Genomic DNA, 21,484 nt, shown 5'->3' with positions numbered 1-21,484 from the left:
AGTTCCTACCTTAGTAACCTTCTGTATATGAGACAGACAATAAAATTTAAAATTTGGTTTAACAAATGAAAGAGTACAAATGCCCAATGAACAAAGAAAAGGCTGGTCAACTTTAGCAACATCCCAAAAAATGCAAATTAAAATGACAGGACAGTATTTTTATTCTACCAGAATTGTAAAAATTGAGACTAATATGAGAATACTGGAAAACTAGCATGCTCATATATTATTGGTGGGAGTAAGTATTGATGCTATCTATTTCCATTTTCTAGAATTTTATTCTAGAATTTTATTCTCTGAAAAGTATGCAAAAAAAAAAATACTTACAAAAATATTTACTGCACCACTGAATGCAACAGGGAAAATAGGAAGCAATCCAAATGTTCATCAATAGGGAGATGTTTTCCACTATACAACCATACAACAGCTACTACATACATCCTTTAAAAAGAATGAAACAGATCTGTGTGTGCTATGAAAAGCTGTACAAGATATAGTGGCAACTGAGAAAATATGTCATAAACAATAGGTATAATAGGAAGTCATTTATGGTCTTTTTTTCCCCCACATATGTTACTATTGTATGTATGGAGACAAAAAATTGAAAAAATAGTCTCAAACTGTTGAGAATGGGATCACCAGAAACTTGAACTTTCTCTATTATTTACTTCAATAAAATCTGATATATATATATTTATAACTCTGAATTGTATTTGTAACCAGCAAACTAAAATTTCTTCTTAAAAAAGTTATGTAATTAAAGGACATAAAAATAAAGTAAAAATCCTACAATTTCAAAACAACTTCAAAAATCTATTGGCTGTATTGGAGTTGTATTAACTGAAATATACAAATAAACAGGAACAAAAAGAACACAAAAAACAATTTAGGATACATACCAACTGTTCAAAGGCAGCAGCTCTGTTTTGATAAAATGTGGAAAGATCAACGTTCTTCTCTGTAGGACACAAACTGATAGCCTCAGTATAGCACTGAATAGCTTGTTCGTATTTTCCTGCTTTGAAATACTTGTTGCCTTTGTTCTTGGCTGCCTGGGCTCTATCAAGAGAGTTCTGAAATGAGAGGAAACAATTATTAAACACATCAACACTCAGGAATAGATTCAGATCACAGTGATTAAATGAAAAAAGTGGAAGGGTAGAATAGAATCTTGTTTATAGCTAGATGCTTCATATAAATATCTTCACAGGCTAGCAGTGTCTTAATCATAGGATAGCTAGGTTTAAAAGGTTTGTATATTTTAAGTTTCAAACACTCAGAATTTTCCAAAAAATACTACAGTGCTTTAAAGTACCACTTCCCCACCATTCCTGCCAGCAACAGGGGTGACAGCATTTACTTTTTGTTAATTCAATGAGCATAAGACAGTGGTTCTTAATCAGGGGTGATCTAATCCTCTAGGGCACATCTGACAATATCTAAAGACATTTTTGATTGTCACATCTGGGGGCTGGGGGAAGGTGCTACTAGGAGGTAGGACCAGTGATGATGTAAACATTCTATCAGTATAATGCACAGGAGAGTCCCCACAAAAAGAACTGCTAGATTTGAAATAGTAATAGTACTAAAAAGCAATGTTCTAATATTTTAATTTCCTCACTATTAATAAACTTGAAATTCTTTTCATGTTGGCCATTTGGCTTTCTTATTCTAAAAACTACACATTCAGATGTTTTCCTACTTTTCTATGAGGCGTTTATTTAACAATGAGGAAAAGATAGTGAAAACACTGCCATCTTCATTATAGCTGTTATTCTGTATCTACTGTTTGCTCATCAGTAAAATTCACTCCTTTGTCTCAGAGTGTGCTTCCTTAGTGACTTACACATTTCATATATAATATTGAAGAGTTGTAATTAATATCCACTGAGGACAGCTGTAGATATTTCAGTTAACATTTGGGAAGCATCTTTGTAGACAAATCCAGTTATTCAGGTTTCTGTAATTAGGCTTGGGAGTTTTGTGGTATGTTTTTTACTCCAAACTTGCAAAAGCAGAAATAGCTACCCCCAGATAATTGACAGGGGCTATGAAAGTCAAGTTGCTTAGAGCATAGGACATCTATCAAAAGATGATGAGACAACAACCATTCCTTTTGCATTTACTCTGCTTCATTTTTTCTTTGTTGCTGTTTTATTCCATTTATCTTTTGTTTCCTTTCTCCAAAGCCTGACAATAGTTATTTTTAAAAAATATAGCGTGCAAAGGATTTGTAGGAAACTAAATTCAGAAAATTAAACAGCTAGTTTCAGCTAACCTGTTAATAAGGAACATGCATATTTTATTTTATTATTATTTTTATTTATTTATTTTTGTGTGGGCCCCTCGCCGTGGCCGGGGATCGAACTGGCGCTGCAGAGGCTGCGGGCAGCCTCACGACCCAGCGCCCAACTGCTGCGCCACCAGGGGAGGCCCAGAACATGCATATTTTAAAACTAGGTTGTGGAGGATGAAAGGACACAAATGAACAAAGAAGTTAACAGTTGACTATAAATTTGTCATTAGCCGTAATTATCTTACAAAAACTTTAACAGGAAAAAATATCCACAACTATTTCCAAAACAGCATTCATTTTATATTAATAAGAGATGTATTCTTTCTAAAAAATTTTCAAGAACTCCAATTATCTACAGGGTCCTACACCCAACAGGAGCTTTTCAAAATAAGATGTTTTAGTAGAGTAACACGCATGCCATACCTCTCTCACGATATTAATTTACAAATATCAAATTTCAACAAGCCTTGATAATTCATTTTATAGATTACTAAACAGTGGCTGTTATAAATAAAAATGATAATGTAAAATAGAAACAAAAAATCTGCACATCTGCACATTAAGAGTATGACAGAGAAAATCCTCAACATAAAAGATCCACACTAGAATACAATTAGGGACCTTTATGTAGTTGTGGGCTGGGTGGGAAGGGGGAAACTATCAAGGTGTTTGCTAGAAAACTGCAGGTTTGCTAGCAACCTCATCAGTCCTCCCACTGCACTGAGAGAAGCAAAGTCAGAATGGAGTAGTGTTATATCATCCAAAAGGAGGGAGGACCACCCACACCCAAGAAACAAGTAATAAGCATATCTTGTTGGTTTCTTCCAGGAGATCATGTTGCCAAGAAGTGCTAACAGTAAAGGAATATTAATAGCATAAAAGAGAGGCAGTCAACATAAATAGCAAACTAATATTTGAGAAAGAAGGATAAACAAAGCAAATAAAATTAAACAGGAATGAAATGAGAGGCTATTGAACTCACTTTTAAAAAATGGCTATTTTAAAAAGCTGTTAATAGCATTTATGTAGTAAAGAAACAGATAACTCAGCATCTGTCAAAAGGAGAATAAACTGAAGAATATTCACAAAATGGACTATTATTTAGTAATAAAAATAAATGAATCTATACAACATACTCAACTCTACTAATATTTACTACACACTACATAGATTGGGTGGGTTACATATTTATATTGTTAAAAAAAACATAAATTACTACATATAGTATTATACAACCTGAAAGGCTGTGTTTAAAGAGTATCAATTAGCTTGAAAATGTCAGAGGATTATTACAATTGATTCAATAGGTAGGCTATATATTAGAATAGGAATTACTGAGGATCAAATGAACAAATACAAGGTGGAGGGAAGGAAGTCTGAAAGCAATAAAAACAGGATAGGATTATAATAAATTTGAAAGAAAAATTAAATGACATGGAACATAAATCTAAAAGTTTTGATATGTAGAAAGAAAAGTATGGAGTGAAGCTTCTAAAAAATATTAGAAAATTTCCTGGAATGTTAGAAATATTCCTGGAATATTAGAAAAATTCCAAAAATGATATATTTTTGGATTTATCTTGGTAAAATTTCAAAACAAAGATCCTTAAAGTTTTTAGATTACCTACAAAGGTGGGGGGGGACAACTCAAACCATCAGACTGTCACTGAATTAGATACTAAAAAATAAAGTAACAACTTCAAGAGTTCCGAATGAAGGTAATTTTGAACTTAAAATCTTATACCTAGCCAAAGTAGCATTTAAGGTTGAACATAAGAAATAGATATACAACTTCCTTACCACTAAAAATAAACCTAAAGTGGGACAAATGATTACTATAACAAAATGCAGGAAGGGGAGGATAAGAGAAGAATAAACGAAGCAAAGTACATATAACAAAAATCACTAGTCAATAATAATAATAAGCTTGAAAAGGTTAGATATGGATATTAAGAAGTTTTCAAACAGAAAAAGAAAACAAACTACATGCTGCCTAAAATAAAATTACAGGTGAAAAAATGAAGGAAAAATCTCCAAAAGGCATATACTAACAAAAAGCCAGTATCAGACAAAACATCATTCAAAAGTCTCAGATGGCGCACAGTACAGTTTTATTGATAAAAGGCATAGTGCCAAGAACACATAATCTCCAAGCTAAGAACATACCATAAATTACTCCAAGCTTTATGTGCCTAACAAAACTTCAAAATAATGAAACTCAATTACTTTTGACATTAAATATAAAGAAAAACATTTCCTCTTCTTAAGTCATTGAGAACAGGGCCAACATCCTAAAACACTAGGAACTGTTTATACAGAAAATCATGTGGCATACTAAATGTGTGTGAGATATAGTTGACTAAAAACTTACTAAAGATTTATTCTTTTTACTAAAGATTTGCAGGCTAAATGAAAAGGACATTCTCTAGTCAGAGTAATGACCTTGATTCATGAGCATAAACAGGCAATGAACTTGTCTACCTAAAAGTTTAAAGCTAGGGTTGACAAGTTGTAACAAAAACGAGGAATCCAGTGAATAGGTACATAGGATTCCTCTCCTTAATAAAAAAGATAACATATTTCTTTTTATTCAGCAAATTGAACACCAACCTAAAACCAAGCAAATGAATCTTTCAATTAGCCAGTTCCCTTCATTTAGCCAGGTTTTTAAACAGCTTCCATTTTTTAAATTATTACAAATTCTTTAACTCCCCAGGCCCAAATTAGAGTCTGGATAATTTACTTTCCTTATTATACTGTAGGAAAATGATGTTCTGAATGACACTAAGGGATTTAATTATATAGGGAAATTACCAAATAGCAAATTTTCTTCCTATTGCTCCTTCAGTGCCACTCCAGAAAGCTGCCAAATTATATTTGCAGAGAAGACCTCAGTTATTGTCTCCTGTTCATCACCCCCCAGCCCCTAACTTGCCTTGTAACTGTTTCCTTTGTTAATAAAAGTGCCGGGGCCTCCCTGGTGGCTCAGGAGTTATGTCTCAGAGCTATCAAGCTAGCTATGCCAACCATAGCAGCATGAGTTTGTTCCCTGACCAGGGAGCTGACCCACATGGCGCAGCAAGACCTCTCCTGTCTTGCCCACTGCTCCCCTCAACGGCATATCTCAGTAGATCCACGTGTTCTGCTCCCCACTGTCTCTGGTGAATTCTCTCACCTCCCCCTACACTCACACCTCTGGCCTATATCTCAGGTCTTGTATGCATAAATAAAATAAATCTTTAAAAATAAATAAAAATGCAGGGAAAGAATGACATTATCACAGCTTATGACAGTGGAAGTATAGGGAAACTATTTTGGCTCACTGATGGAATTTAGAAGAAAAAGGTGGCTAGCAAAATCCCAACTTATCAATCAACACCAATGTCAGGAAGAACCAGATACAAATTAAAATAAATGCACTGGTGGAAAAAGTTTAAATTGGGAAATACACAACTACCTATTCTTTATAGATTTTAATCCCATCTCACAGGAACCCTGTGAAGCACTGCTTTGCATCCATCCCCCTTCTAAGTCTACCTTGTTGAAATTTAAAAGGTTGAAATTTGAAAATAAGTCCAAAGACATTTTTGAAAGCATATTTTATATATGAAAAGTGAAGACATATACTTCTAAAATATATGGGAACATTCTTTTTACATAGTCTGTTTACATAGCTAAAAGCTACTAAGGAGGGAAAAAAAAGACTATAAAGCCACATTAGAACAAAAGAACTAAAAAGCCACATTACTGGAAACCACTTTTGGTTTTTATTAGTCTTTTTCAGGTCTTGAACATCGCATAACATTTTACACTAGCATTCTTTTTTTTTTTAAATTTATTTATGCATACAGGAACTGGGGTACAGGCCAGAGGTGCAGGGGGATTAGAGGATTCATTCACCAGAGACAGAGTGGGGAACAGAACAGGCAGAGCGACTGAAATACACTGCTGAGGGGTCGAAGTGGGCGAGACAGAAAAGGTCTGCTGTGCCATGTGGGTAGCTCCCTGGCCGGCTGGGGATAGAACTGTGCTGCAGTGGCTGCGGATAGCTTCACAGTGCTATGCTTAAGCCCTTGTGACACTAGGGAGGCCCTACACTAGAATTCTTTAAAAATGCATCTTTCCTCAGCATTTCTTACAACGTATTATTTTTGATTAATCTGAAAACTCTATGGCAAGTAGGTGGATTATGGCATTCCCTGCTGCAAACCTTCCAATAACTTCCCACTACCATTGCCACATTTAAGACTTTAAACTCCCTGTTATCCACTCCTGCCACTCTGGCCAGTCCTACATGTAACGTTGGTGAGTTAAAAAAAATACTAATGGCTTCCTAAAAGGAAACAATTTGAAAAGAATAAGAACTATGTATTCTATTTCCAGGAGTGATACTTGGGCATAAATGTAAATGTGAAAACTAATATGAATCCAGATGAATTATGTTAAGGACATTCATTTCTGCCTAGTATGTTACAAAGTATTTAACCTAATTTACTAGGAAACTTAGTTTTTTCATTAAAGATTTCAATAAATTTTATTTTTTCATAATAAAAACACGGTCCAGAGCAAAGTCAACTCCATAACTGTGATTCTGCTAAATGAAGTCAACAAAAATTTGGAGCAAATCTTAATAGGGAATCTTGAAGCTAATGCATGCAACAAAAATCACTAATTGCCAAAATTATTTTTGAAAATTCTTTAAATGAACACTACACTAGAAATACTTACACCCATTTTACATTTCTGTCTCTGAATCCCAGAGACAGAAAAATTTGCCCAAGGCAAGATTAAAACTGACTTCACCTTGTCTAAACTTTACTTCTATTATACCTCATGGCCTGTCATTCTTGGTTTTATGTAGCATATGAATCTTTATATCTTTAGACTCACACCCAGGCTAACATGCTGGAACTGAAATGAAAACAGATTCAGATGTTACATTAGATCACTCCTTACTCCAGGGCAAAAGATCATTAAGTTGAAAAGAGAATTATCACCAGAATTAATGTTTTCGGCAAACAAATATAATTGAATTCATTTTAGTTTAAAATACATTTCATGTGACTCCACTGTACAAAAACCAATAGGATAATTTTTATCCTGAAGGAACACTAAAGGCCAATGCAGGAAGTAATAAACAAGTTAATGGACAGACTCAAAAGAACTTCCACTTATCAAAACACTAAAACCCCAATTCACATTAAGAAAATGAACATTGGGCCTCCCCTGGTGGCTCAGGCGGTTGAGCGCCATGCTGTGAGGCTGTCTGCAGCCTCTGCAGCACCGGTTCGATCCCCGCCAGCCGGCGAGGGTTCCACATGGTGAGGCAGACCTCTCCTGTCACGCCGGCTGCTCCCCTCAGCAGTGTAATTCATCAGTCTGCCTGTTCTGTTCCCCACTCTGTCTCTGGTGAATCCTCACTCTCCCACGCATCTGGCCTGTACCCCAGTTCTTGTAAAAATAAATAAATCAATCTTAAAAAAAAAAAAAAGAAAATGAACATTAGGTGATCAGTAAATTGTACAACTAGTAACCAGAAAAATATTAATCCAAGTAAGCTACTGCACACACAGACATACACATCCAAAACAACTTGGCTAAGAATTAGTTAATAAATCCTAAAGGAAACAATGAGAAGCACATATAAAATATGTATGTCTTTTCTCTCCAGCAACCACTGTGTGCTAAAACTTGTCAGAAAAAAGGCAAAATATAAATAAGAATTTGCCCCCTCCCACTTGCAGAGACAAATCTACTCTGGAGGATGTGGTTATTACTTAAGGTCAGTTGGATAAACCCCAGCAAATGTAGTGGAATACAGAGTAAGAAAATGATCAGGATTTAAGAGTCCGTGAAGGGTACTTATAAAAATCTGCTCTGGAAGGGAAATAATTAAGGAAAAGCAGTCAGGAAAATAACTGCAAGGGGGAAAAACCACCCTGGTCAGCACACAAATTTGGGAGTCCAAAAGGGACCTCTAAAACAGGTCCTCTAAAAAGGAGTCCTGGGATGACTAACCAGAAAACTTTTAATGATATACATTTGGTAATAAAGAATTACTGTAAATTCTTAACAAGTTTTTATAAAATAGTATCCTGATGATTGCATATAGACACTGCAAAAGTGAGCCAGAATGAGATAAATGCATGTGTGAGAAAATAAAGAGTAGTAATTTGTCACTATATTTGCATATTTATATCATTAGAATATAGAGGTGGTCTGAAGTTTCTCCTAAGTGGTTTTGTTCCGTAAGATTTACCAAATTCCAAAAGCATAGTTATTAAATTTGAATCCCAGTTTACAGAAGGAACAATCAACTTAAGCACTGTATGAGAAAGTCTTTCAATACCTTTATCAGCCAGCTGCTACTTTTTATGAATTAAAATATTCATAAAGGATTAACCTGTGATAAGAAAGTCCTTTCCACATACTAAATCATAACACAGAGTACTCTTTAGGTAAGAAGAACCTACTAGTAAGAACGCTGCTTCTTCTACAGGTAGTTCATGCAAAATCAAGTGATTCATTTAAAAAAATGCCTGAAAGATGTTTACATCTGTTATACTAATTTTATTCTACCAATTGATTAAATTTGGTAGAATAAAAATGAAAACCTGGACGTTTTCTTTTTTCTTAAAGATTTATTTATGCATACAAGAACTGGGGTGTAGGCCAGAGATGGGACTGGGGTAGGGAGGTGGGTGGTGAGAGTATTCACCAGAGACAGGGTGGGGAGCAGAACAGGCAGATCTACTGAAATACACTGCTGAGGGGAGCAGCAGGCAAGACAGGAGAGGTCTGCCGCAACTTGTGGGTCACCTCCCTGGCTGGGGATAGAACTGGTGCTGCAGTGGCTGCAGTGGCTGATGATAGCTTGATAGTACTGTCTTTAACCCCTGTGCCACCAGGGAGAACCCCCCAAACCTGGAAATTTTCAAAAAAATATTTACAGAATTAAAATACATAAACTTACAGATGTCAAAGAACGAAGTCTCACTGGTTCATTCCACTCAAAACCTGTCATGTGCTAGTTACTGTATTAAGTTCTGAGAATATAATGATGGGAAAGACTAGGACAATCCCAGCATATACCAATTCAAGAGTATAGTAGGAAAGATATGAAGACGCAAACTCTAGTACTACTTGGTAAATGCTATGGAAGGGAAATTTTCTGTGTTATGTAAATACAGAGGTGCGCTTAGGTAGAAAAGGGTTTCAGTAAAGGTAAAAGGACAGACGTTTTGTGAGTTGAGAATAAGAAGAGATACTAAGAAGTGTTCAAAGAACATCTAAAGGCAAGAAAGTGGCAAGAGATGATGCTAAGGAGCTTAAGCAGGATCAAAATCATGGAGGGTCTTAAATTAAGATGATTTTTAACTTTATCTTGTGGAAAAATGCCACATAATTTTAAGCATGAATTGTTGGAATTTTTTTTTTTTGGTAGTGACAAATGAATTAGAGGAACACAATAACAGCAGCAGTTAGTGTAGAAATAATGGCAGTGGGAATGAATGTAGTAGTCATATTAAAGAGGTAAAATTTTCTAAATTGATATGGAAAACATGGATGTTTCTTCTAGATTGAATACGGAAAACATGAGGATAAAGGTAAAAAGAAAATGATTTTTAAGTTTATGGTTTGGGAAACTAGTTATATGAGACAGTGACATGGGGCATTCTCAGAAAAAATAGGCGCAGCATGGTAAATTTTATTAAGCCTCAAAATGTAATATGACTTAATACTTTACCTCAAAATCAGAAGCCATCAACTACGATTAGATACCTTTCTTTAGTAAAATCCTAAAATCTCCATTAAATTAAATTTGAAAATTTGCTTTTGCTTTACAAATGTTTGCTATCCCAGAAAAAAAAAAAAAAGATAATTGCACATAAGAAATTTCAAGCCCCATATATATATCTAGTCGTTCATTTTATGTAAGTCAACAGACAAAAGCCACTGATTTTCTATTTATTTACTGATAGTGAAACCTTAACCAGCAATGTCTGTTCATTCTTTATTCTCTTAAGTTATAATTACTACTCAAGTGGAGAAAGAACAGTTCAGACACCAGAATTCTACCAGCTTTTTGATCAGCTGAAACAAAAGCTTCCTTACTTACAAAACCTGAGGGTAACCAATTAAAAGGTGCTATTCAATATAGGGCAGTTTTCCCAACCACAGATAATAAATTACATTTAGTGGTCAGTTATATTTAGTCTAATAACTCCAAGGACTTAACTATAAAAAAGGCAAAAATAGTCTTTCAGTATTTATTGGTCACCAGCAGTTAAAAGACAAATTTCCATTAAAAAATTGCAAAGACATTCTTATTGTTGCTATACTAAAGAATCATTTGGTACATCAAAATAAGATTACAGGTAATTCCACAAGGCGAACAACAGTATAGGCAAGTGTCTTGCTCAGTTTTATTTTGGATCAAAAATAATAAAATCATTGTAAAGCAGTTAAAATTACAAAAAGAATTCATAAAGCTACAAAACACCATTAAATTTAAAATCACTGCAGTGCTGACCCAGACTAAGCTGAAAAACTGATAATGGGGAAATATAAAATCTGTAAAGCAGTTTGCTAAATGCTATAAATACCAGACAGGTGAAGTGGGGTAGTATTTGAAACCACAGTAAAATTTCAAAAACACTCATGTAGAGAAACTATTGTTATTTTTGGTGATTATTATAGAACTTTTATCTACTTTTCATTCATGCTATTCTTTTGTGATTAAAATTAAATAACAATGAAATAGGAAATGACCAGAGAATTTCAGACATATGAAAATGACATAAGACAAGTGATGATTAATTGGAAGAACCCTCCTGATTACTATTCTCACTAGCAGCACTTAAAATCACCAATTTTTAGGAGTGAAAGAAATGCAAGATAAATTTTTTCTAACACATTTAATACTTTAATCCTCATTTTTACTCGGGTAACACTAAGGTTGGAGAGATAAATGACATTCGTAAGGAAATATACTGGGGAGCCCAATATAAGGCACACATCTCCTAGTTCTCACAATCTGTGCGTTCTTCTACCATGCTTGGGTAATGTATTTTCTCCTCTACTTAAAAAAAAAAAAAAAAGGCAGTGTTTTTTCACGCACGAGAAATTGTCTGTCTGGCTCTGTCATGGTTAGCTCAAGGCCTGACACATAGCAAGCACTAAACTATGTTAGTTCAAGTCCACATCAAAACTTCCTTTAAAGCCAATCTGATAACTTAGTGAAATCTTCCATCTTTATGTATAACATGCAAATGACTTCTGAATGATTGTAACTGGGAGTTACTTGACCGAAGGTTACTCTGAACTCTTGATTTACTCTGGAACTATCATGGTACAATCCCAAACGCTGATAAAATCCTTCACCCCATCCCAGTATTAATTCAGCCTGGCACAGTACTCCCCACAGCTGTTAAATACCAAAAGGATCAACAAAACCATACAAAGAGCAGTTCCCCAGATACTCCGATGCTTGGCCTAACATTAGAGAATCTGTATCACGCATGTCAGGCTTAGTCACGTAAATTTCCAGGTAAAATTTAAAATGCTTCTACCCCAAAAGTTTATGTACTCCTAAGGACGAAAAAACCGAGGCCACTGTACACCATTTTACGCTTAATCAACCAACAGTCACAGCATTTACCTATCCCCACCCTAAAAAAACTCTTCGGAAAAGGGGAGTGACTCACTATTAAACGGTTATTACCGGTTAAATTCTAGACCTGAGAAATCACCAAAACAATGCATATCACATCGTACCGACCAATCGTTAATGGATTTAGCTTCCTTCACGAGGACCATATTTGCAAATGTCCCCAATATCCACAACGCGAGAGATAAATGCTGTGTCACTAAGAAATGCATATTTTTCTCAAACCAAAAGGAAGCTGTCAAAAGAATGTCTCTAACCTGCGACCTCGGGCTACTCCGTTCCCTATAAAGGGAGCCAGAAATGAGTTTCCCTCAAGCCCACGTGCTGCCGCCGGCCAGCTTCCGTCTGATGGGAAGCCCCTTGACCGACTCAGCCCGTCAAGGAAAGACTGCACCCGCCAGGTTCCGCCTCCCAGGCGAGGGGCAGCTTCTCACCATTTCCAGGTGAGCACCGGGGCCTTCGGGGTGTCCGCTGCCCGGTGCCGGACTGGCCCTGCCCTCCGGCGTCTTCCGTTCACTGTTGCGCTTCAGGCCACCGGCGTCGCCCCGACCCCCGGCCTCCCGGCGCCGCCGCTGCCGACTCCATAGGTACATGGCACCCGCACCCAGCAGCAGGGGCGCGCCGACCGCCAGCGCCAGCTGCCATCGCGGCAGGCCCCCAGTGCCGGCGCCCGCCGTCGCGCCGCCGCCGCCCACCCCACTCCCCGAGCCGGGCGCAGCCGCTGCGACCACCGCCGCCTCCATGGGCTTAGAGGCGGCCATGACGAGTGTCCTCCGCCACCGCCTCTCTGCCGGTCGCGGGCGCCACAGTCCCCAGCGAGCGAGCGAAGGAAGACAGGAGGGAGGGAAGCAGGGAGGGAGGGAGGGCGGCGCGCGAGCGAGCACGCTAAGCAGCCAGAGCGGACGACTGGAAAGGGCCAGAGGTCACCGGAAGCCCAGGGCATGCCGGGCCAGACCCGCCGTCCGACTCAGCCTCCTCAGCCGCAGGGGGAACAGGAGCGAAGATTCACTTCCGGGTCAAGGGAAACTGGGCGGGCGGTGGCCGTCCGGGCAGCCCCTGCTCTTTCGTCCCGCTGGTTTGTAAGACTGACTCCTGGGGTCTCGGGCCGCTGGTGGTAGCCGCGGTCTTGTTCCCCCCTTCAGGAAGAAGGGGCTGCGGGCTGCGTTGTCTAGCGAAATGGAAGAACAGACCGTCCAGAGCGGATTTATGTCGCGCTGATCGTCACGCAGGGGAGCTCGGCGGGCCCCGGAGCGGGAGGGCGGGGCGCAAGCGTCGTGAAGATGATTGGCTGGCAGGGGTGGGCGGGGCGGCGGCCGGCGGCCCAGTTTATTGGTGGAGTTTGGACCCGCTGCCAGTTACCGCCACGTCGGTGCCCGCGGTTCCGCGGCGGTTGCCCTGGTCCGCTCGCGCGTCCTGGACGCCCACGGGCTGGAAGGGCTTTTAAAGAGGTGTGAGGAAAAGCTCAGGGCTAAAGACAGCCTCCTGGATCACCGATCTTCTCTCTGCCGGGGCTGGGTTTTGTTGGGGCGGATCTGAGGCTACCGGGGGCGGCGGCCGACGGCAGGAGCCGGCCTGAGGGAAGCTGGGCGGGCGGCGTCGCCGCGGCTCGCGGTCTGGGCCGGTCACAGGAGCCGTGAACTTTGTGTTACGAGCTTCTCGAACTGAGGCGGTAGAAATGCCAAACCTCAGAGTTCCAAATTGTTTACAGCCGTTTTGCAGGTATTTGTGACTCACTGGGTTCCACCTGACACCCCAACACTCAGCAGCCTCGCCGGAGCGCCCCCCGCGCAGCGCGCTGACAGCAGCCGCCGCCTCGCTGTTCGGTCCAGTTTTCGCCCCCCCTCGCCTCCTGCCCAAATCGGAATTGCAAGTCGTAGCTTTCATACAGCTAATAACATCATCAAGTCTTTTCCCCTTGCTCTACACCAGAGCTCATAAAATAAAGTTTTTCTTCCCAGGCACTGTGTGGAATTCACGATGGCACAAAGAAGGAAAGACAAGTATTAACAGTTAGAAAATCAGAAGCCAGAACTCTACTCTCGCACCCCCATTTTAGGTACACTAGTCTGCACACCCTGTATTAAACATTTACAGATGGTCATTTTGTTTTGGGGTACACCCGGATTTTCAACATCTTTAGGTCTACGTGGAGATTGAAAGGAGATGGCTCATTAAGTGATACCAAAATAGACTAAATTAGAGTGGCCTACTTTGAAATTTTCAGGATCATTGCTTTTCTATTGCTTCATGTAGGTTTCTATTAATAAATTGCTTTGGGGTAATAGGTTCCCTTAGCAACAGACTAAAAAGATAAGCTAAAAATAATAGCATTGGGATTGAGTTGATCAAATAGTGATTGTTGCAGGCTGTTGGCTACATTTTCTGAACTCCAGCCTCGAAAAGCAAGTCTTTTGCCCTTTCACATAATTTTTCCCTTGCCTTTTCAGAACAGAGTTAGAATTTTTCTTTCCTAAAATACTAATTTTTCTACATTCCCATAGAGGATTGTAAAGTGCTAGTAATTAGGCAGTTGGTAGGAACTAAAACATTTAATATTAAAAAAAGTTTTTTATTGGTAATAGATTGTTATGGTTACAACCTGAAAGTTACAAAGAGTTACTGTGAAAAGTCTCCCTCCAACCTTTGTTCCCAGCCATCCAGTTTCCCTCTTCAAAGGCAATCAATGCTGGAGTTTTTGAAACATTTTATTTAATATTTACCTGGAGAGTTGGTTTTGTTTGATTTTATTTTTAAGGTTGACGTCAGTAAATGAATTTGTTCTTGTTATTTTTATACTTTGTTACACATTTCATTTCCATTCTTAAGCTTATTCATCTCTTGCCCCCATTTTCTCCTCCATTTTCTGAGTATAGTTAGAGCTGAGTAAGAATGTCACTAGCTCTGCAACCTCACTGAGCTGATACATACATGCCTTTATTGCTACTCTGAAATTGCTTTAAATGTCACTAACTTCATTGTTTGTTTCTGGCCCTCATATGATTTACTGAAACACGTGAAACTATTGGTCATTCCCTTCTTCAATGACCTTGGATTTCAGGAGACTAAATTATCTGGTTCTTCTACTTTCTGACCACTTTCTAGATAAATGCTGTCCAAAAACTCTTTGTGATGTTGGAAATGAATTATATCTGTTATGTCCAGTATGCAACCAGTAGCCACATGTGACTATGAGCATTTGAAATACAGCCAGTGTGACTAAATTTTTTCATTTAAATTGGTTTCAGTACCTTTATGTGGCTAGTGGGTACCTTGTTGGACAACATAGCTCTAGAACTTATCTTTTTTTTAAAGATTTATTTATTTATGCATACAAAAGCTGGGGTTCAGGCTAGAGGTGCGAAGGGTGAGAGGATTCACCAGAGACAGAGTGGGGAACAGAACAGGCAGATTGACTGAATTACACTGCTGAGAAGGAGCAGCGGGTGAGGCAGGAGAGGTCTGCTGTGTCATGTGGGTAGCTCCCTGGCCTGCCAGGGATAGAACTGTGCTGCGGTAGCTTCGGATTGCTTAATAGTGCTGACGCTTAACCCATTGCGCCACCTTGGAGGCCCCTCTAGAACTTAAGTATAAGTGCAGAGTGATATATAGAAGAAAGGTATAAGAGACTGAAGCTAGTGAATAATCTAGCACTCAGGAAAGATGAAAGAAATGGAGAAAAGAGAGGAAAAAAGGATGAGAAGAAACTACTATTTAGTGAGTACCTGTTAATATTAGACGTAGTTGTGTTTTTACATATTTGAACTGGGAAGTGGCAGATGGCATGAAAGGAAGAAAAACATGGAAACAAAACTTTTTGTATACAAGCGTGTATATTGATACTTTTTTTTAGATTTTATTTATTTATACAAGCACTAGGTACAGTCAGAAGCACGGGAGGATGAGAGAATTCACCAGAGCTAGAGCAGAGAGAGCAGAGCAGGCAGACTGACGAAGTACACTGCTGAGGGGAGCAGCGGGCGGCAGGAGAGGTCTGCTGCATCATGTGGGACCCTTGCCGGTGGCTGGGGATCGAACCTGCGCTGCAGAGACTGTGGGCAGCTTTGCAACCCAGCGCTCAACCACTGCACCATTGGGGAGGCCCTGATACATTCATTTAATCAAAATTCGAGCCCATTTGGTTTCTGATAAGATCTCTATTTCTGACATCATTGTAATCTCACACAAACTCTCTTTTTGTGCTCATATCGGGGAAAAGAGAACAAGTTCTCTTATGTCTCTTTTTATGAGGGCACTAGTTCCTGGACCAGGGCCACATCCTAATGACCTCATCTAATGCTAATTATCTCCCAAAGACATCATCTCCAAATACCATCACATTGGGAGCTAGAACTTCAGCATATGAATTTGGGGGGGATAAGAACATTCAGTGCATTCAATGAATATTGTTTAAAGTAAATGAACGCCTTACTAAAGGTATCAAAGGAAAAACTGGCATTCAAGATCATAAGTAAATTTCCGTTTTCTTAAAACATTATTTGAAAACAATATGCAGGCCTGTCTCTAAACTGTCCAAATTCTTTTTTCTGTGACTTTCTTAAAACATATCACCTTTCTACCTTATTGTATAGAATTATTCTTGTCCTGCCTCTACTGATCTATAAGCATCCTGGATCAGAAGTTGTGTCTGATTTATCTTGTATCTTATACAGTGCCTATCACAATGTCTCCTTTAGTATGTCAAAGCATACTCTCATTTGCATTGGACCATACAGTAGTTTGTAGTTCTTTCCCACAGTTACCACATAATTATTTGTTCTCATTGTGCTACCCATACTCAATTCTGAGTCTCTGAAGAAGTGGGGACTAGGTTCTAGCCATATTTTTACCCCCACACCTATTTTAATGTATGCTTTTTATCTCATTTACTCACCCAATATGATGCCTGGTATCATCAGTGCTGAATAAAGAGTTGATGAAGTGTTTGTTGGACAAGTTCTTGACTGCTGCCTTTCTCCATTACTATTGCCTGCATTAATGATCTGGTGTCACCACTGCTGTCCAAAACGACTGGTAACAGCTGAGATAGCAACTCAGCTGCATTAATCCTGCCAACACCAGAAATACTCTGCTTCTATCACCAACACTATCATAGCTAGTCCCAGTCTACCATGGTTCCCAGTATAAGGCATCCTGTGGTCATTACTACCCCTTCCACTGCTACCCCTTCCACTACCCCTTCCTACTGTGGCTGCTTCCATTGGGACCTGTTTGGTTTGTCCTCTCTGTACCACTTATGAAACATCAAAGTCCCTGTTTCCTCAGAGCCCTCTTGCTGTTAATTTTTCTCCAGTCTTTCTCCTGATGGTTTCTGCCTTCTTCAACTTTCATCAAAGCATCAGTTGAGTGGGTGGAACTACTTTATTTCTCAGGGGAAATGGCACTTTATGATTCAATCAAGTGACTGCTCTTTTTGCTGTCAGAAGGAGCCTCTGCATTTATCTTTGGGAACTACCCACAGTAACCCTAGTTCTTTCTCCTTAGCTGTGACTGATAGCTCATATGTATACTTAATGCACTCATTTCCCACCTTTCTGCCCACTTCTACAGATTTACAGGATCTTTCCACCCTCACTTAGTTCATTGCCACCCACAATGATTTGTGTCATTTGCAAATATAGAAATGTTACCTTGCATTTTAATTTATGAAAATCTTATGTGTAGGTTATACCAATTGTTCCCTGCATAAGAATTTCAGAGTAAGTGGGTCCAGCCTGTACTTTGCTCACCAAGGTGTGGTGCCAGGCTGTGTCTGCCTAGAGAAAAGTGCTCCTTTTCGTGATTTGTATGAGATGCAGGTTCCATCACTACATGATGAGCCTGCAGTGGGATATCTGCCCATAAAGGGCACCATTTTCTAATTCACTCATGTTGGACTAATAGCCCTGGCTCTGCAGACCTGATCTGAGGTCTTCAAGACTGTACTTCCCTTATACTTACATTTCGTTGTTTTTTTTTTTTTAACCATTTTAAAAAATAGCCTAACTTCAACAATGAGGAGATTACTCAATTATAACATATAAAACAAATAACAACAAGAAAAGCTCCTGTACCTAAGTTCTGGGTTATCACTGCTTAATAGATACCAAGGGGTTTAGGCTTAAAACAACTATTTATTCCATTTCAAAATTTTTGATATACAGAAATTCGGACAACAAATTATCTCTAATGGTGTCAAAAGAGTTGACTTCAGGCAGATGGGCTGGTCTGGATGTTACGATATGGCTTCACTCATTGGCACCTTGGGCAATATGACTTGACAACTGGACTCATTTGAAACTGCAAAGTGGAACACTTCTTGTAGCTTTTCTGCTTCACATTTAGGGTAGGTGGACTTTCTGCTTCACATATAGGGTAGCTGGACTTCTTATGTGGCAGCTCAGGGTTCCTAGAAAGAATGTCCCAAGAGACCCAGGTAGCAGCTGCAGAGCTTTCCAAAACATAATTTCTCCTATATTCTATGGGTTAGGTATGTTACTAAGCCCAGCAAAGATTCATAGGGAGATGAACTAGCCTCCAACTCTTCATGAGAGAAGTAGAAAAAAACTGCAGTTATTTTTTACCTCCCACAATCTTCTGTCAAGTTTTAACGAATGTCAATATCTTGTTATATTTCTTTGTGACTCAATTAAGAAAATATTTTCATTATAGAACCTTGATAAAGGGTCATCTTAAAGTCTAAATAAACATCAGACCTAAAAGTAAAATGTTAGTAGTTTTCTCTTTGAAGTTAAGAACTAGTCAAGGACTCCGGATTTTATTACCTAATACTGAAAGCATTAGCCGAAATAATATGATAAAAAAGAAAATGAAAAGCTATTGAAAAGGAAGAAGTAACTTTTCATTTTTTATGGACAACATGGTTATATCCATGGAAAATTCAAGAATATCTCAATCTAGAACTCCTAAAATAATTCAGCAATGTTGCTTGATAAAAGATTAAATACAAAAATCAATAGTTTCTATACATCAGTTAACATTATTATAAATATGTAATAAGTTTTTGTTCACAGGTAATACTCTAAGTTATAAGAGATAAAGGCACAAGTAAAAGAGGTGAAGGTGGGGCCTCCCTCCTGGTACAAGGGGTAAAGACAGCGCTATCAAGCTATTGCCAGCCTCTGCAGCACGAGTTTGATTGGCAGGCCAGGGAGGTGACCCAAATGGCACAGGAGACCTCTCCTGTCTCACCTGCTGCTCCCCTCACAGTGTATTTCAGTCAGTCTGCCTGTTCTGTTCCCCACTCTGTCTCTGGTGAATCCTCTCATGGCCCCCACCCCAGCACCTCTGGCCTGCACCCCAGCTTTTGTATTCATAAATAAATAAATCTTTTTTTTAAAAAAAAAGGTAAAGGCACATTGAAAAAATTCTTAAGCTTTATTGAAGTGAATGAAAAAAGAGACCATCCCATTTAAACAGTATTTTAAATATGCCAATTCTTTAAATTAACTCATAAATTCCAACATAGTTTTTCAAGAAATTTGACAAGATAATCCTAAAACTCACCCATAAAAGTAAAGAACTAAGAAAAGTCAAGAGACTTCTGAAGTAAAAAAATAAGAAAGATGTGATAGATGGTGTGACACACTACTCAGTCCTTCAGGAAATAAGGACTCCCACATTGCTAGGCATGCTGCTGGCAGATGGCCCTCAGCTGTCAACCTTAACATTTTTAATTAAATTTTCAGTAATTTATATATCTATATAACTTTGGGGGTACATTTTGACACCTCCATATGTGCACATGCTTCACTCACCCTCTACTATTACTCCTGTGCCAATGACCAATTCCCTTTCTCTCCTATCTCCTCTCCCCTCCCCCCATTCGTGTTGGTAACCAGTCTATTTTTGACAGAGTCTAAGAATTATTTTTGCTGTACTTTGCCAGTATGTGTTCCTTGGTTATTTATATTCTACAAATAAGTGAAACCATCTGGTATCTGTCTTTCACTTTCTGAAATACTTGGTAAAATCAACTCATGATCCACCTATCTTGTCCTAAAAGGCACCAGTTCATCTTTTTTAATAGCTGAGTAATATTCCATTGAGTATGTATTACACATATGTCAGTGGGCATTTAGGTTAGTTCCATGACTCCACTATTGTGAATAATGTCACTATGAACACAAGAGTGTGTGTGTCCTTTTGTATTAGCAATCTGTAGTGATGCTGGATCATATGGTATTTCCATTTCTACTTTTTCAAGGGCTCACCATAGCATTTCCATAGAGGGCAAATGCCTTCTAATTTGTACAATGCCTTTTTAATTTTGCAATGATTTCTTTTGAGGCTCAAAAGCTTTTTAGTTTGATATAGTCCCACCTGTTTTACTTTTGCTTTTGTTTCTCTTACCATTAGGGATGCATCCCCCAAAACATCTCTGCAGTTGATGTCCAGAAATGTATCACCTATGCTTTCTTTTAAGTATTTTATGGTTTCAGGTCTTCTATCCAAGTCTTTAGTCCTTTTTGAATTAAGTTTTGTGTGTGAGTTAAGTAAGGACCTAGTTTCATTTTTATTGTGGGTGGAATTCTTTCAGGATGTCAACCTCCTTTAGGAATTACTTTTTTTTCCCTTTGTCAATGAATTTATTATTATATTGTCTTCACTGAAAAATCTCCATAAAATATCATGGTTTGGTTTATTGGTTCTCAGGTGCCTGCTCCTGAGCTCGGAGGAGGCTTGTCTTCTTCTGAGCTACCTGATCTTTCTTCTGGGCAAGAGACATTTTGGGATGGTTCCACATCCTCTTTTTAACTCCTTCCTTGGGCTTCTCATAGGTTGGATTCTCTCTGAGTGCAGCATGAGTTTTCTTAGACATCTCCTCCATCATTCCCAGAGTTGTGTTATTCTTTATGTATTAAGACAATTACTTCTTATAAGTAACTCATATAATTTGTAACAATCTGACCCATGGTTTGCTTCTGATGTACTTCTGCATTGAATTCCTTGCTTCCTGAATCATAAGCAGGAATTGTTTGGTACTGTGAGGAATAGACTAGCCTCCACCCACAGCTTTATTTCTTGGAGCTTTATTTCTAGTGGTAGCCCTGGAGAGTCCTGCATCCAAGCAGCAAGTGAAGGCACCAGTTCAACCATCAATGCTTTCCGCATTGTACTCATCTCCACTTGGCCTTCATAGATCTTTTTTTTTTTTTAAATATAGATCTTAGCTATGCCAGACCTACTGAGAAGCCTGCAGGCCAGGAGCAGACCAGTACAACACACTGTAGCATGATTTGTCACGCCAACCTCTGCACCTTACTTTGGGAGTTCATGAGCATAAGCTGCACAAACAATACTGTCATCAGCAACCTAAGGAATGATATCTTCATTGCCTACATGAACTACCATCCTGTGTTTGTGTGTGTTGCAATTATTTTTATCTGAACTACCAAGTGTTTCCAAGCACAATAATCAGTTTTGCCCTCTTGCCTTCTAAACTTCTCCTGATATCTCTTGAGGTAGGCGTTATTCTTGACCACTTTAACAAACCCCAT

The 21,484-nt window shown here is 38.7% G+C and overlaps 1 protein-coding gene and 1 pseudogene across 1 annotated transcript in view; both read right to left on the bottom strand.

Annotated features, from left to right (window-relative positions):
- The window catches only part of TOMM70 (translocase of outer mitochondrial membrane 70), a 29,931-nt gene extending 16,691 nt beyond the window's left edge, over positions 1-13,240 (bottom strand). Inside the window, exons 1-2 of the mRNA XM_037525652.2 lie at positions 12,401-13,240; positions 900-1,073 (exon numbers count right to left, since the gene is read on the bottom strand). Coding sequence (XP_037381549.1) covers positions 900-1,073; positions 12,401-12,727 — 501 coding nt within the window. The 5' untranslated portion in view covers positions 12,728-13,240. The remainder of the gene's footprint in view (positions 1-899; positions 1,074-12,400) is intronic.
- A 7,385-nt stretch (positions 13,241-20,625) lies between these two features.
- Positions 20,626-21,484, bottom strand: LOC119258142 (60S ribosomal protein L5-like; annotated as a pseudogene).

Source organism: Talpa occidentalis, unplaced genomic scaffold (assembly GCF_014898055.3).
Source record: "Talpa occidentalis isolate TD23 unplaced genomic scaffold, MPIMG_talOcc4v2.1 talOcc4.4, whole genome shotgun sequence".
Taxonomy (NCBI): Eukaryota; Metazoa; Chordata; class Mammalia; order Eulipotyphla; family Talpidae; genus Talpa; species Talpa occidentalis.
Note: the sequence above shows the minus strand (reverse complement) of the source record. Positions and strands in the feature narration are given on the sequence as shown.